This window comes from Zootoca vivipara, chromosome 5 (genome assembly GCF_965207765.1).
Source record: "Zootoca vivipara chromosome 5, rZooViv2.hap1.1, whole genome shotgun sequence".
In the NCBI taxonomy this organism is placed as follows: domain Eukaryota; kingdom Metazoa; phylum Chordata; class Lepidosauria; order Squamata; family Lacertidae; genus Zootoca; species Zootoca vivipara.
The window spans coordinates 23,313,787-23,326,040 of record NC_142588.1 but is presented as its reverse complement, the minus strand read 5'-3'; the positions used below and the strand labels follow the sequence as shown (position 1 = coordinate 23,326,040).

At 41.6% G+C, this 12,254-nt stretch overlaps 1 protein-coding gene and 1 long non-coding RNA gene across 15 annotated transcripts in view; one reads left to right on the top strand and one right to left on the bottom strand.

Moving 5' to 3' along the window:
• The window catches only part of LOC132592171 (uncharacterized), a 46,023-nt gene that overhangs the window by 5,857 nt on the left and 27,912 nt on the right, over positions 1 to 12,254 (bottom strand). For both annotated transcript variants that reach the window (XR_015950162.1, XR_015950163.1), the window contains exon 4: positions 2,920 to 3,036. This is a non-coding gene — a long non-coding RNA (uncharacterized LOC132592171). The remainder of the gene's footprint in view (positions 1 to 2,919; positions 3,037 to 12,254) is intronic.
• Positions 1 to 12,254, top strand: part of ANK3 (ankyrin 3) — a 338,144-nt gene that overhangs the window by 308,984 nt on the left and 16,906 nt on the right. For 12 of the 13 annotated variants that reach the window (XM_088670194.1, XM_088670192.1, XM_035138096.3 and 9 more), the window contains one exon: positions 1,094 to 1,175. In XM_088670194.1, the coding sequence (XP_088526320.1) occupies positions 1,094 to 1,175 (82 nt within the window). Of the gene's footprint in view, positions 1 to 1,093; positions 1,176 to 4,267; positions 11,981 to 12,254 lie in introns of all 13 variants that reach the window. The other variant, XM_088670198.1, reaches the window with a different exon arrangement.

Below are 12,254 nucleotides of genomic sequence, written 5' to 3'. Positions count from 1 at the left end.
ACCTTCCCCAGATTCCCTCGATGTGAACAGACAACAGCTAGTGAATGGGAGATCCCATGTTTGTTCTAACAATGGATCTCTGATCCTGTGAGGCAGAACTCACTTGTCTTACAAGGTCAGGCAGATCCCATGATCATACAAAACATGAACCCTCAGGGTTCATTCATGCCCTTCAGTCTGTGAGAAGGGAGTAAATGGGTGTGCCCAAAGCCTGCCACAAGAGGTTGAATCCTAGATTTGGACTGCACCTGATTAGGCCTCAAGGTGCTTCTTCTCTCCAAATAAGCTTTAGCAATGAAATGAGAACTTTGTAAATCTATCCTTCAAAGACAATGCACATCTCACAGTTACAAGACTTGAATGTTGGTAAAATGTAATTTCAGGTGCAGGCTTGGTAGAAATAAGGGATTTTTGGGGGCGGGTGGAATTTGAGTCTGTAAGCGGGGATAACTTTAAAATCATAGAAGTGGATTGGGCTGTAACTTGAACTTGGCTTACTTTATTTCATTTTTAAAATTATACCACTTGATTGTAAATAAAAACCTCAAAGCAGTTTATATATGAATGAATGAGGCCTTCGTAAAAAGGGGAGGGTGTGTAGGGGAAGTGTGACAAAAATATACTCATTCACTTTCATGGCATGACTTTGCTGTGGAATAAATGGGGTGAAATCTATACTCAGCTATGGAATAAATGGGGTGAAATCCATACTCAGCTATTTAAGTGCATTGGTTGCCCTGTCTTTGAGACTGATCTGCTTTATAGGGTGATAGACTAAAATGCTATGCTGAAGAAGTGCAAGACAGAACCAAATCACTGCTCAACTCTCCATATAAACTCATAGCACACTTTAGTTGCAAATATTCTTCCCCAAGGTACAATTAGTTCTCCTGAAGATCTAAAAAGGGTGGGTGGGTGTGGTAGCTTCCCATTTCAACAAGAACAAACAAGAATTATTGGTATATTCTGTCTGCCACTTTGGACAATATTTTGAAAAGTGGAATGTTAATTCATTAATTAAAAGAAAGAAACCTGCTCTAGACAGCAACAACTGCATGTTAAAGGTACCAAACGGAAGTATGCTTTGTTACAGACCGAGAAAACAGACCGGCGACAGAACTTTGTGTCCCTTGCTTTACGTAAGCGCTACAGCTATCTGACTGAGCCTGGATTGAGTGAGTTTCTTAACAACCTACTAATGCTGTAAACTGATCTTTCACAAGAAGAGACATTTTTTCTATAAATGTCATGTTTTGGTGTCATTGGAAAATGCCTGATTTAACAAGGAAAAGTCTCCATTTATCCAAGTACCCTTTGGAGTGCAGATAACTTGGGAAATTCAGGTTAATAAACCATAGTTTCTCTCTTGAAATATCCATGGACTAAAAGGATCATTAGGGTGGAATCACTAATCAGTACTTCTATAGTAAAAGAAGACAGGCTATTCTACCTTTAATAAGATGAGGTACTTAAATTTTAGTAAGTTTCATGGAGTTAGTAACATATTGACCAGCAAAACACAGATAAAAAACACCTCTGAAGAGAATGTAGAAGAGAATTACACACTTGGAGTTCATTGTAGCAGTTTGCACAGCCAAACAGATGGGCTGTTTTTAAAATGTTATTTATTTATAGGTTTGTTTGTTGCATTTCCCCCCCAAATGAGCCTCACACATTTAGGGAATGCCCAGCAACATTCCTGCAGATGATTTCAGTGATCAAGTTGTGTGGTCCCTGAGGAACCCTGGACCTAAGTTGTTCAGGGCTTTGTAAATTAATGCAAGGACCTTGAACCTGGCTTGTTAGTAGATGGGCACTAGCGTGGCTGTAGCAGAGGGCCAAACTATATTTTACATTAGAAATGCATTTTTTAAAATGTGCTGAATCTTTATTTTGAAGGAAAAACAACTGGGTGGAACCTGTTAGAATCAGGGCCCAGCATTGATTTTTCTTCTCAGAATTGTCCCTTGGTGGCTGTTTACCTGCAAAGGTGTTGTCTGCAGTAAATAGCAACTTTGGGAGCAAATAGGGAATATGATCCTGATTGGGACTCAGCATGTTTTCTATCAGCCACCTTCCCGACAGGTAGGTTTTTAACCTGTCATGTTGATCCAGAGTTAGTGTGTGTTGTAAATGTAAATACAAATAAAGTAGCACCAATGTACAAAATTTTCAAACTACTGCTCATTGTACAGTTGAAAAATGTGTAGTGGACGCTCAGGTTGCGAACGTGATCCATGCAGGAGGCATGTTCACAACCCGCAGCGTTCGCAACCTGGAACGCTGTGTCTGCGCACGTGCGGGTTGCAATTCGGCACTTCTGCGCATGTGCAAAGTGCAATTTAGCACTTCTGTGCATGCGTGAGCACCGAAACCCGGAAGTAATCCATTCGTGGTGCGTGAACCGAAAAGACGCAACCTGAAGTGTCTGTAACCTGAGGTATGACTGTACATAATTTTCCACTGTTCAATGGACAGCTCTTAGAGAAGCTGGTCCACCAATGCTTACTCTTTACTGGATAGAACCAGTTGATTATTTTGTACTAAATTATTGTTTGCCTTTAAAAAACTGACAAAAGTTTGTTTGAAATAATATCAGAGTAATGTCAGACAAAGCTGCACCGAGAAGATATTTTTGTTTCCATGCTAGTTCCTAGTGAAGAGATTGTGCCTTGATATGTTTCTGTGTTTTACCATTTATTACCATTTAAGCATTCGTGACAAAAGAACTCTACCATGGGTCATAACATTACATCAAAGACTATGTGAGCCAGCTTTCCCATAATGACACCTATTTGCATGGAGTACCTTACAGGAAGGGGGAGGGGAGAAAAACTGCACAACTGGCTCTTGGTGTAAAGGCATTAGCTGAAGACACATTGAAGCACCCAGCATCTTCACACAGCTCCTGGGCCTCACCTGCATCTACCAAGTTCCCCAGCTGGTGGCTTGCCTGCTGGCAGTGGCTGGGAAGGCATCTGCCATTGCGCATTCCCCAGTGCTTTGAGTGTCCAATGTTGTGTCACTCCAGGGCATCTAGGAAAATTAAATGGCATTTGGTTTTTCAGATGTAGCTAGCTACTGCCATCAAAGCAAGCTTTTCCTTGAACTGCTAGAAAAACTGTCTTCAAAAGGTACCAAGACACTACACCTTGTAGAAAAAGTGTACTCTTCTTTTTAAATGCCTTCTGTGGAAAGATTTTTGAACATTTGTATATTTTGCATAGTACACCATGCAAACTGTTTTATTCCATGTGCTTGTTTTTGACATGAGAAACCATGCATGAATAAAATTTAAAGTTTGGTTGCTTTGCTTGCTCACGTTTTTTCATTAATTGTATTTCCCATTTTTTATGTATGACAAATGCTTCTTAAAGTCATTTCATGTGAAGCTTTTTATCTTTTAAGTTTTACCAAGTAAAAGGAATATCGCATGAAAAAGCCAACAAATGCAAAAAGCTTTTTTCCCCCTTTTTGGTTCTTTTAATCCTTGAGTCAGAAAAGGTCTTGCTCTTATTGGCTTTGTGAGAGTGAAGCATATACAAAATGTGCATGGGAGAGAGAGAAAGTTTTGACTTTATTCCCGTTGCTTCACAGTTTGCACATCAATTGCCTGTCACCTTAAAGGTATTTTGGGTTCTGCATGAAATAGTTCGGAGTGGTTTTCAAAGCAGACTTTAGCTACTCAAATGTCATTTGCACAAGTTTACACTGTTTTGTGTTAACGAAACTGCTATACAGTAAATATAAAATGTATTAATGAAACTGCAAAGGATATAATGAGAGAAATTTTCCAAAGGACAATTTTTATACTTGCACAAAGCAAAGACATACTGATAACAGGCAAAATGGAGCTGAGATACTTAATATCTTAACTTTAGCACATCAGAAAGTCAATAGGAAGTAAGAGAAGAATTTTTGGTTGTGGCTATTACTTTGGACCATAATGGACTTCCTTCTATGTGTTTTCTGTTCTTTCATTGTTTGCAGACTCGGTTGCCTTGTGCTTTCCTGTCTTTCATTTCCTGTTGGTTTCTTTCTTTCTTTTTTAATTTTGGATCATCCATAATTATGTGACTCATTCCTATTTTTCCCTACCTGTTTAGCTGTTGATTTTACCTACCTCATTCTAATTCATACAAACAGTTGTACTTGCTTTTTTTGTAATATTACAACGTTTACTGACCAATTTTCTTCTCTGGTCTCTCTGTTTTTCAATCATTTTTGTTGATTTTTACGTTTGATTATTTTGGTTTAACAATTTAAGAAACAGTTGAACGAAGTGCAGGAGCAACAAGATCCCTACCTGCTACCTATTCATACAAGCCATTCTTTTCAGCAAGACCGTATCAGTCTTGGACAACAGCACCGATTACTGTGCCTGGGCATTCCAAATCAGGCTTCACTTCTCTATCAAGCTCTTCCTCTAACACTCCAACAGCTTCTCCATTAAAATCAATATGGTCCGTTTCTTCTGCTTCACCAATCAAATCCACATTAGGAGCCTCCACTACGTCTTCAATTAAATCTGTTAGCGATGTAGCTTCTCCAATTAGATCATTTCGGACAATCTCCTCTCCAATAAAAACCGTGGTCTCACAGCCTCCATATAATATCCAAGTCTCTTCTGGTTCTTTCGTCAGAGCACCCACAGTAACTGAAGCCACTAGTTTGAAAGGGCTGGCATCCGCATTCCCCTCTCGGACATCTCCAGTGACTACAGCTGGGTCTCTTTTGGAGAGATCATCCATTACCATGACGCCTCCAGCATCCCCCAAATCGAACATTAACATGTACTCTTCAAGTTTGCCATTTAAGTCAATCATCACATCAGCATCACCGCTTTTATCTTCACCTTTAAAGTCAGTGGTGTCTCCTGCTAAGTCAGCAGTTGATGCTGTTTCACCATCTAAGGTCACGATGGCTTCATCCCTCACTTCCCCTGTGAAACACACAGTCGGGCATACAGAGGTAGCCATGGTTAACGGATCCATGTCACCTTTGAAATATCCGTCCCCTGCCAATTTAATCAATGGAGCTAAAGCCACAGCCACATTTCAAGACAAGATCACTGCAGCAACCAGTTCTGCAAGTTGTGCTGTTAATGCAGCAACTGATACTGTTGAGAAAATGTTTTCAACCACAACTGCAACCCCATTTTCTCCACTCAGGTCGCATGTGTCTTCAACTCCATCAGCCTTTCAGTCAATAAGAACTACTCCTGCAGGTGTATTGTACACATCTCTTGGGTCAATATCAGCAACTACCTCGTCAGTAACTTCATCAACTATCACAGTCCCAGTATATTCTGTAGTCAATGTTTTGTCTGAACCAGCACTAAAGAAGCTCCCAGAGTCATCCTCCCTTACAAAATCGGCAGCTGCGTTGCTATCGCCTATTAAAACATTGACTACAGAGACACGCACACAGCCTCACTTTAACCGAACCTCATCTCCTATAAAATCATCCTTGTTTTTAGCACCCTCTGCTCTTAAGTTATCCGTACCATCTTCTTTATCTTCTAGTCAGGAGATGTTAAAAGATGTGGCTGAGATGAAAGAGGACCTAATAAGAATGACAGCGATATTGCAGACAGATGTAATGGAGGACAAGGAATTCCAGCCAGAACTAACAAAGGAGGGTAGAATAGATGATGAAGAACCTTTTAAAATTGTTGAGAAAGTAAAAGAGGACTTAGTAAAAGTTAGTGAGATACTGAAAAAAGATGTGTGTTTAGAAAAGAAAGCATCAACCAAGCTATCAAAAAATGATAAAGGACACTCTTCTGAGGATGAATGGGTAGAGTTCAGTGCAGATGAGATTGATGAAGCAAGACGGCAAGGCATGACATATCCTCCTATATCTATTCCTGAAAAGGTGCAAATTAAAGCGAAGGCTGTATCTGAAAAGGATTATAACTTGACTAAAGTCATTGATTATTTGACGAATGACATTGGTAGTAGTTCTCTGGCAAGTCTGAAGTACAAGTTTGAAGAGGGGAAAAGAGAAGGTGAAGAGAGACAAAAAAGAGTTTTAAAACCAGCCATTGCATTGCAAGAACACAAACTTAAAATGCCTCCAGCCTCCATGAGGCCTTCTACTTCAGAAAAAGAGTTGTGTAAAATTGCAGATTCCTTTTATGGAACTGATACTATTTTGGAGTCTCCCGATGACTTTTCCCAACATGACCAAGACAAAAGTCCTTTGTCTGACAGTGGCTTTGAAACAAGAAGCGAGAAAACTCCTTCAGCCCCACAAAGCGCCGAGAGCACAGGGCCAAAACCACTTTTCCATGATGTACCCATCCCTCCGGTCATTACAGAGACAAGAACTGAGGTGGTTCACGTGATCCGTAGCTATGAACCTTCATCAGAAGAAGTTCCTGAACCTCAAGCAGAAGAGCCGCCATCAACGAAAATGGCACCTACTTTTATGGAACTGGAACCCAGGCCAAACGGAGGATCTATCAAAGAAAAAATGAAAGCCTTTCAAATGAAAGCCAGTAATGAAGATGAAGACCACAAATGTGTTCTTGGTAAAGGTGTCCGTGTAAAAGAAGAAACTCATATAACTACCACTACCAGAATGGTTTACCATAAGCCTCCGTGCACTGAGAGTTCTTCAGAACGAATTGAAGAAACCATGTCTGTTCATGATATAATGAAAGCTTTTCAGTCAGGACGCGATCCTTCCAAAGAGTTGGCAGGTCTGTTTGAACACAAGTCTTCGGTAACATCAGATGTTAGCAAGTCTACTGAAATTTCACCACAACATACAGAGAAGGACAGCAAAATGAAACCCAAACTGGAGCGTATAATAGAGGTCCATATCGAAAAAGGTAATGAGGCTGAACCTCCCGAAGTCATTATTAGAGAAACAAAAAAGCACCCAGAGAAAGAAATGTATGTTTATCAGAAAGACTTACCTCGAGGTGATTTGGAGAAACATGATGCTCTTCCTTGTTCAGATGAACAAGGTCAGCAAGAAGAAGAAGAACTGACAGCAGAAGAGTCCCTACCTTCTTATCTGGAGTCTTCTAGAGTTAATACTCCCGTGTCTCAGGAAGAAGACAGTCGCCCTAGTTCTGCCCAACTTATGTCTGATGACTCGTACAAAACACTGAAGCTTCTGAGTCAGCACTCAGTAGAGTACCATGACGATGAGTTGTCAGAACTAAGAGGGGAGTCTTACAGGTTTGCTGAGAAAATGCTGCTCTCAGAAAAGCTAGATGTGTCTCACTCTGATACTGAGGAGTCAGTTACTGACCATGTTCTACCCCTTAGCTCAGACTTTCAGGGGCATGATAAACGATGCAGAGAAAAAATAGCCACAGCCCCCCCAAAAGAAATCCTCACCAAAATCTCTAAAGATATATCAGAAAATGGTGTAGGTAAAATGTCTAAAGATGATCATTATGATAAAGTGACAGTGTTACATTATACCGGAGATGTTAGTAGCCCAAAGCACGCAATGTGGATGCGCTTTACTGAGAACAGATTAGACAGAGGTAGAGAAAAGTTGATGTATGAAGACAGGGTGGACAGGACTGTTAAGGAGGCAGAAGAAAAACTGACAGAAGTATCACAGTTCTTCCGGGACAAAACAGAGAAACTGAATGATGAACTGCAATCTCCAGAGAAAAAGCAGCAGAAAAGGAATGGGAAAGAAGCACACTCTGGCCATAGTTCAACCAGCAGCAGCCCCGAAAAGGTGACGATTTCTGAGCTGCAGAGTTCAAAGGATGACTGGACTAGAGGAGGACCCTTTGGCCATTGTGGGAAGAGCTTCCCAAAAGTTGACGAAAGAAAAGCAGCTAGTTTGCCTAGCAGTCCTGAGAGAAGGGCTCTTGCGCAACAGGCCGAGGACTCTAAGCAGTTGATGGAGCAGAAAGGAACAGCTCAGAAGAGTAGGACACCTGAGGCTTCACCAACCGGATTCCAGCTGAAGCAATCCAAACTCAGTTCTATTAGGCTGAAGTTTGAACAGAGCATAGGCTCAAAGAATAAGGATCTACATCATGATGATAAGAAGCAGGACACTCAGTCTAAAATCCCAGTGAAAAAAATGCAAGAGAGCAAGCTCCCAGTCTATCAGTTTTATGCAAGAGAAAAGCATGCAAAAGAAGTAGACCTCGCAGATGGGAGTATAACACTACAGAGGGAATCTCCTGCTAGCAAATTAAAAGATGGTGCCCAGGGTAAAGGCAAAGCGATGGAAGATGCTGCTGATTCAGATGTACTCAGACACAGAAATGAAATGCCAAGTAAGAATGTTCCAGAAGGCTTTGCAGAGCAGAAGCTGAAAGGTTTGGCGTACAGTACGAGCTCAGATACTGCATCAGCCAAGGGGCATTGGGATAAAAAGGTCTATAGGACATGGGAAACCCCTGGAACATTTGCCCATAACACACAGAAAGAAAAACTATCCCATGTGCTTGTTCAGGATGCAGTAAAAGACAATCACATTGACCACCCTGAGACTAAAGATATGGGCAGAGCCAGTGAATTCATCACTGTGACAGAGCATGAGCACAAGGTGTCAATGAGCGGGTCCCATTCAAAGGAGGTGAAGGAAGTGACCGTAAAATCTCCGTCCAAAAAGGTCCTTTATAGAGAATATTTTGTCAGAGAAGGAGAGCCCCCCAGTGAAGTGATGGATAAAACCTCAAAGAAAAAAGAACCACTGACTGCATCCCACATTCCAGTCAGAATTTCAGAAGAAAAACGAATGTTATCAGCTGGCATTCCCGATGGAGTTCATGAACAGCTAAAACATGCAGCACATGAACTGTCAGCTAAAGTGCCCCATGCTAGTGTGGCAAAGGAAAAAACAGAGAGGAATTTTGATTATACAGAGCATGTTAAAAATAAGTATTCAGAATTTTGTCAGTTTAGCAGTAGGCACATCAAATTAAGTCCTCCTGTGGAGGATGCTGAGCTATCCCTTAGTAAATCACCTGATTCTTTAGAAAATAGCCCAGGAAAGGAGTCTCCCTCAAGGGACTTTGACCCTATTCATAGTGATAACTTGGCAAAATCAGCCCCTTTAGCAACAGCTGAAGGAACAAAAGAGATAAAAACCTTACCCGTTTATGTCAGTTTTGTTCAAGTAGGGAGGCAATATGAAAGGGAGGTGCAACAAGGAAATATTAAAAAAATTGTAAGTCAGGAAAGTAAGACGGTACAAGAGACAAGGGGGGGCTTTTACACCACAAGGCAGCAGAAACAGCTTCCTTCTCCACAAGGCAGTCCAGAAGATGACACATTAGAACAAGTGTCCTTTATAGATAGTTCTGGGAAAAGTCCATTAACACCTGAAACTCCTAGCTCAGAGGAAGTGAGTTACGAGTTTACATCTAAAACGCCTGATTCACTAATTGCTTATATACCAGGCAAACCCAGTCCTATCCCTGAGGTTTCTGAGGAGTCTGAAGAGGAAGCAGAGGCTAAGTCAACCTCTGTAAAACAGGTCACTGTTGATCCACCAAAAATTGACAGAGTGCTGCCCAGTAGCTTAGACAGAGATTCTAATAAAAGGCCCAAAGGGAACCGGGTTGCGTACATTGAGTTCCCTCCTCCTCCTCCGCTAGATGCCGATCAGACAGAATCAGAAAAGCAGCGCCACTCCTCTGAGAGTGAAATGGAGATGATAGAAGTAAACCTACGGGATGAACATGACAAATATCAGCTGGCTGAACCACTCATAAGAGTACAGCCACCTTCTCCTGGGCCACCAGGAGAAGATCTTAGTGACTCCAGCGATGATGAATCCCTGTATCAGCCTGTTCCCATTAAAAGATACATGTTTAAATTGAATGATGTTGAAGATGGCCAGAAGGAAGGCTCCAAGCATAAATTGCCTGTGAAAAGAGAGAATGGGAAACCTAATGATTTTGATCTTAGCCTTGATTCTCCCCAGAATGATATTGCGCAAAATGGGAACAATGACCAGTCTGTCACTGAGTGTTCCATAGCAACCACTGCAGAATTTTCCCATGATACAGATGCAACTGAAATTGACTCTCTTGATGGGTATGATCTACAAGATGAAGATGATGGCTTAACCGAGAGTGATTCCAAACTTGCAGGTCCAGCAGTGGAAATCAAAAAAGACATATGGGCTACAGAAGGCATTTTGAAACAGACTGATCGGTGTTTTAGCCAAAGTAAGCTGGAAGTTATTGAGGAGGAAGAAAAAGTTGGTACTGAAGAAAACAAACTTTTATCAAAATGTCCAGCAGCTGAAAAAAGTGCCGATAAGACTGAACAAAAATCAGGGGCACAGTTTTTCACTTTGGAAGGCAGGCACCCTGACAGGACTGTGTTTCCTGATACATATTTCAGTTACAAAGTAGATGAAGAGTTTGCGACCCCTTTTAAGACAGTAGCTACTAAAAGCCTAGATTTTGACCCTTGGTCCAATAACCGTGGTGATGATGAAGTGTTTGAGTCCAAATCGAGGGATGACGAGGCTAAGCCTTTTGGCCTTGCCGTAGAAGACAGATCTCAGGCGACAACCCCAGATACGACACCAGCCAGAACTCCAACTGATGAAAGTACACCAACTAGTGAGCCCAATCCCTTCCCGTTTCACGAAGGGAAGATGTTTGAGATGACTCGCAGTGGCGCAATTGACATGAGCAAGAGGGATTTTGTTGAAGAAAGACTCCAATTTTTTCAGATTGGTGAGCATACTTCTGAAGGGAAGTCAGGGGACAAGGGGGAAGGGGATAAAAATAAAGTCACTGCCATCACACAGCCGCAGTCAGGGGACAAAGCTGTAGGAAAAAACATAGAGGGAGTAGAAACATCAGCAGTTGAATGTAAGCTCATCACCCAGGCCAGTGGAGATTGTATGGAAGCAACATCCGGTAGTAACTCCCTGGAGAAATCATCGACCACTGTTAATGCTTCTAAAGTTGATCCCAAATTGCGCACACCTATTAAAATGGGAATTTCTGCTTCCGCCATGACGCTGAAGAAAGATGTCTCTGGAGAAGTGACAGATAAGCTAGAGGCTGTGATGCCAGGTGTTCAGGGGTTAGAATATGAAGCCATAGAGGAGGTTACAAGCCAGTCAAGTGGTAGGGAAGCAGAAAAGCATGATTTCCAAAAAGATAATTTTAATAACAACAACAATTTGGACCCATCCGCTTTACCTAACGATAGCATTACCTGTAAAGTAGTGCTAAATGAACATTTTGAGCCTAAGTGTCCCACACAGAAAGCTACTCAATTGAAAAACACTTCAGGAAATGATACAGGTGCAACACAAGGACACTGTAAACCAAAAGTACACGGAGAACAGCAGAAGTCATCAGAGCCAGTAGGGAATAGAGCGAGATCAAAACTTCCCATAAAGGCTACCTCAGCAAAAGAAGCTATCCCACATAGCAGTAGCCAAGCCTGCAGAGTGAGTAAAGTCAGACAGGATAGTAAACTTGACAAAAGGAAGCAAAACAGCTCTTTCCCACATGTAGAAGTAAGGTCTAAGATTCCTGTAAAAAATACACAAAGGCATAATTTAGCCATAGCTAGAAAGACACCAGCAGTTCAAAACCAAGAGCAGCTAGAGAGAAGCAAAGCCAAACCACTTCCTTCTAAATTACCATTAAAGGTAAGATCTACCACCACCACCTCTACCACTACCGCAGCTGCAGCAGCAACAGTTAAAGTAAAGCAGAGTCAGCTTAGGGAGGTATGTAAACATTCTATTGAATATTTTAAGGGAATTAGTGGAGAGGCTATAAAGCTTGTGGACCGCCTGTCTGATGAAGACAAAAAGTTGCAGTCAGAGGTGTCCGATGACGATGAAGAAGAAGACAGTACGTCAAGAAACACGTCCCTGTCCGAAGCCACTCAAGTTTTCCAGCCTTCCATTACATCGAAGCCCGCTAGAGATATGAGAACAGAGGCAGCATCTTTAAAATCAAAGATTGAAAAGTCCGACAGTGAGAGGAGGAGGAGGAGTAAGAGGACTGGTGAGAATGGAGGGAGTCAGGTTTCTGGAGCTCTCGTGGCTCACCTCGTGGAGATCAAGCCTAGTTTGTAAAACTTTCAACTTGTTGATCCTAGTGCATGAACTGTTGTGATTGCCTGTGAAGTGACTTACTGTAGTTCTCATTCTGTCATTGTCATCTGTATGTGCTGTCTTTTATACTCTTCTTTCTTCCTTTAAGTGAAGCCTATACTATAGACAGCTAGTGAAGCATGCTAAATACATTCATGTAATAGTTTAGGTCTTAGAAGACTTCA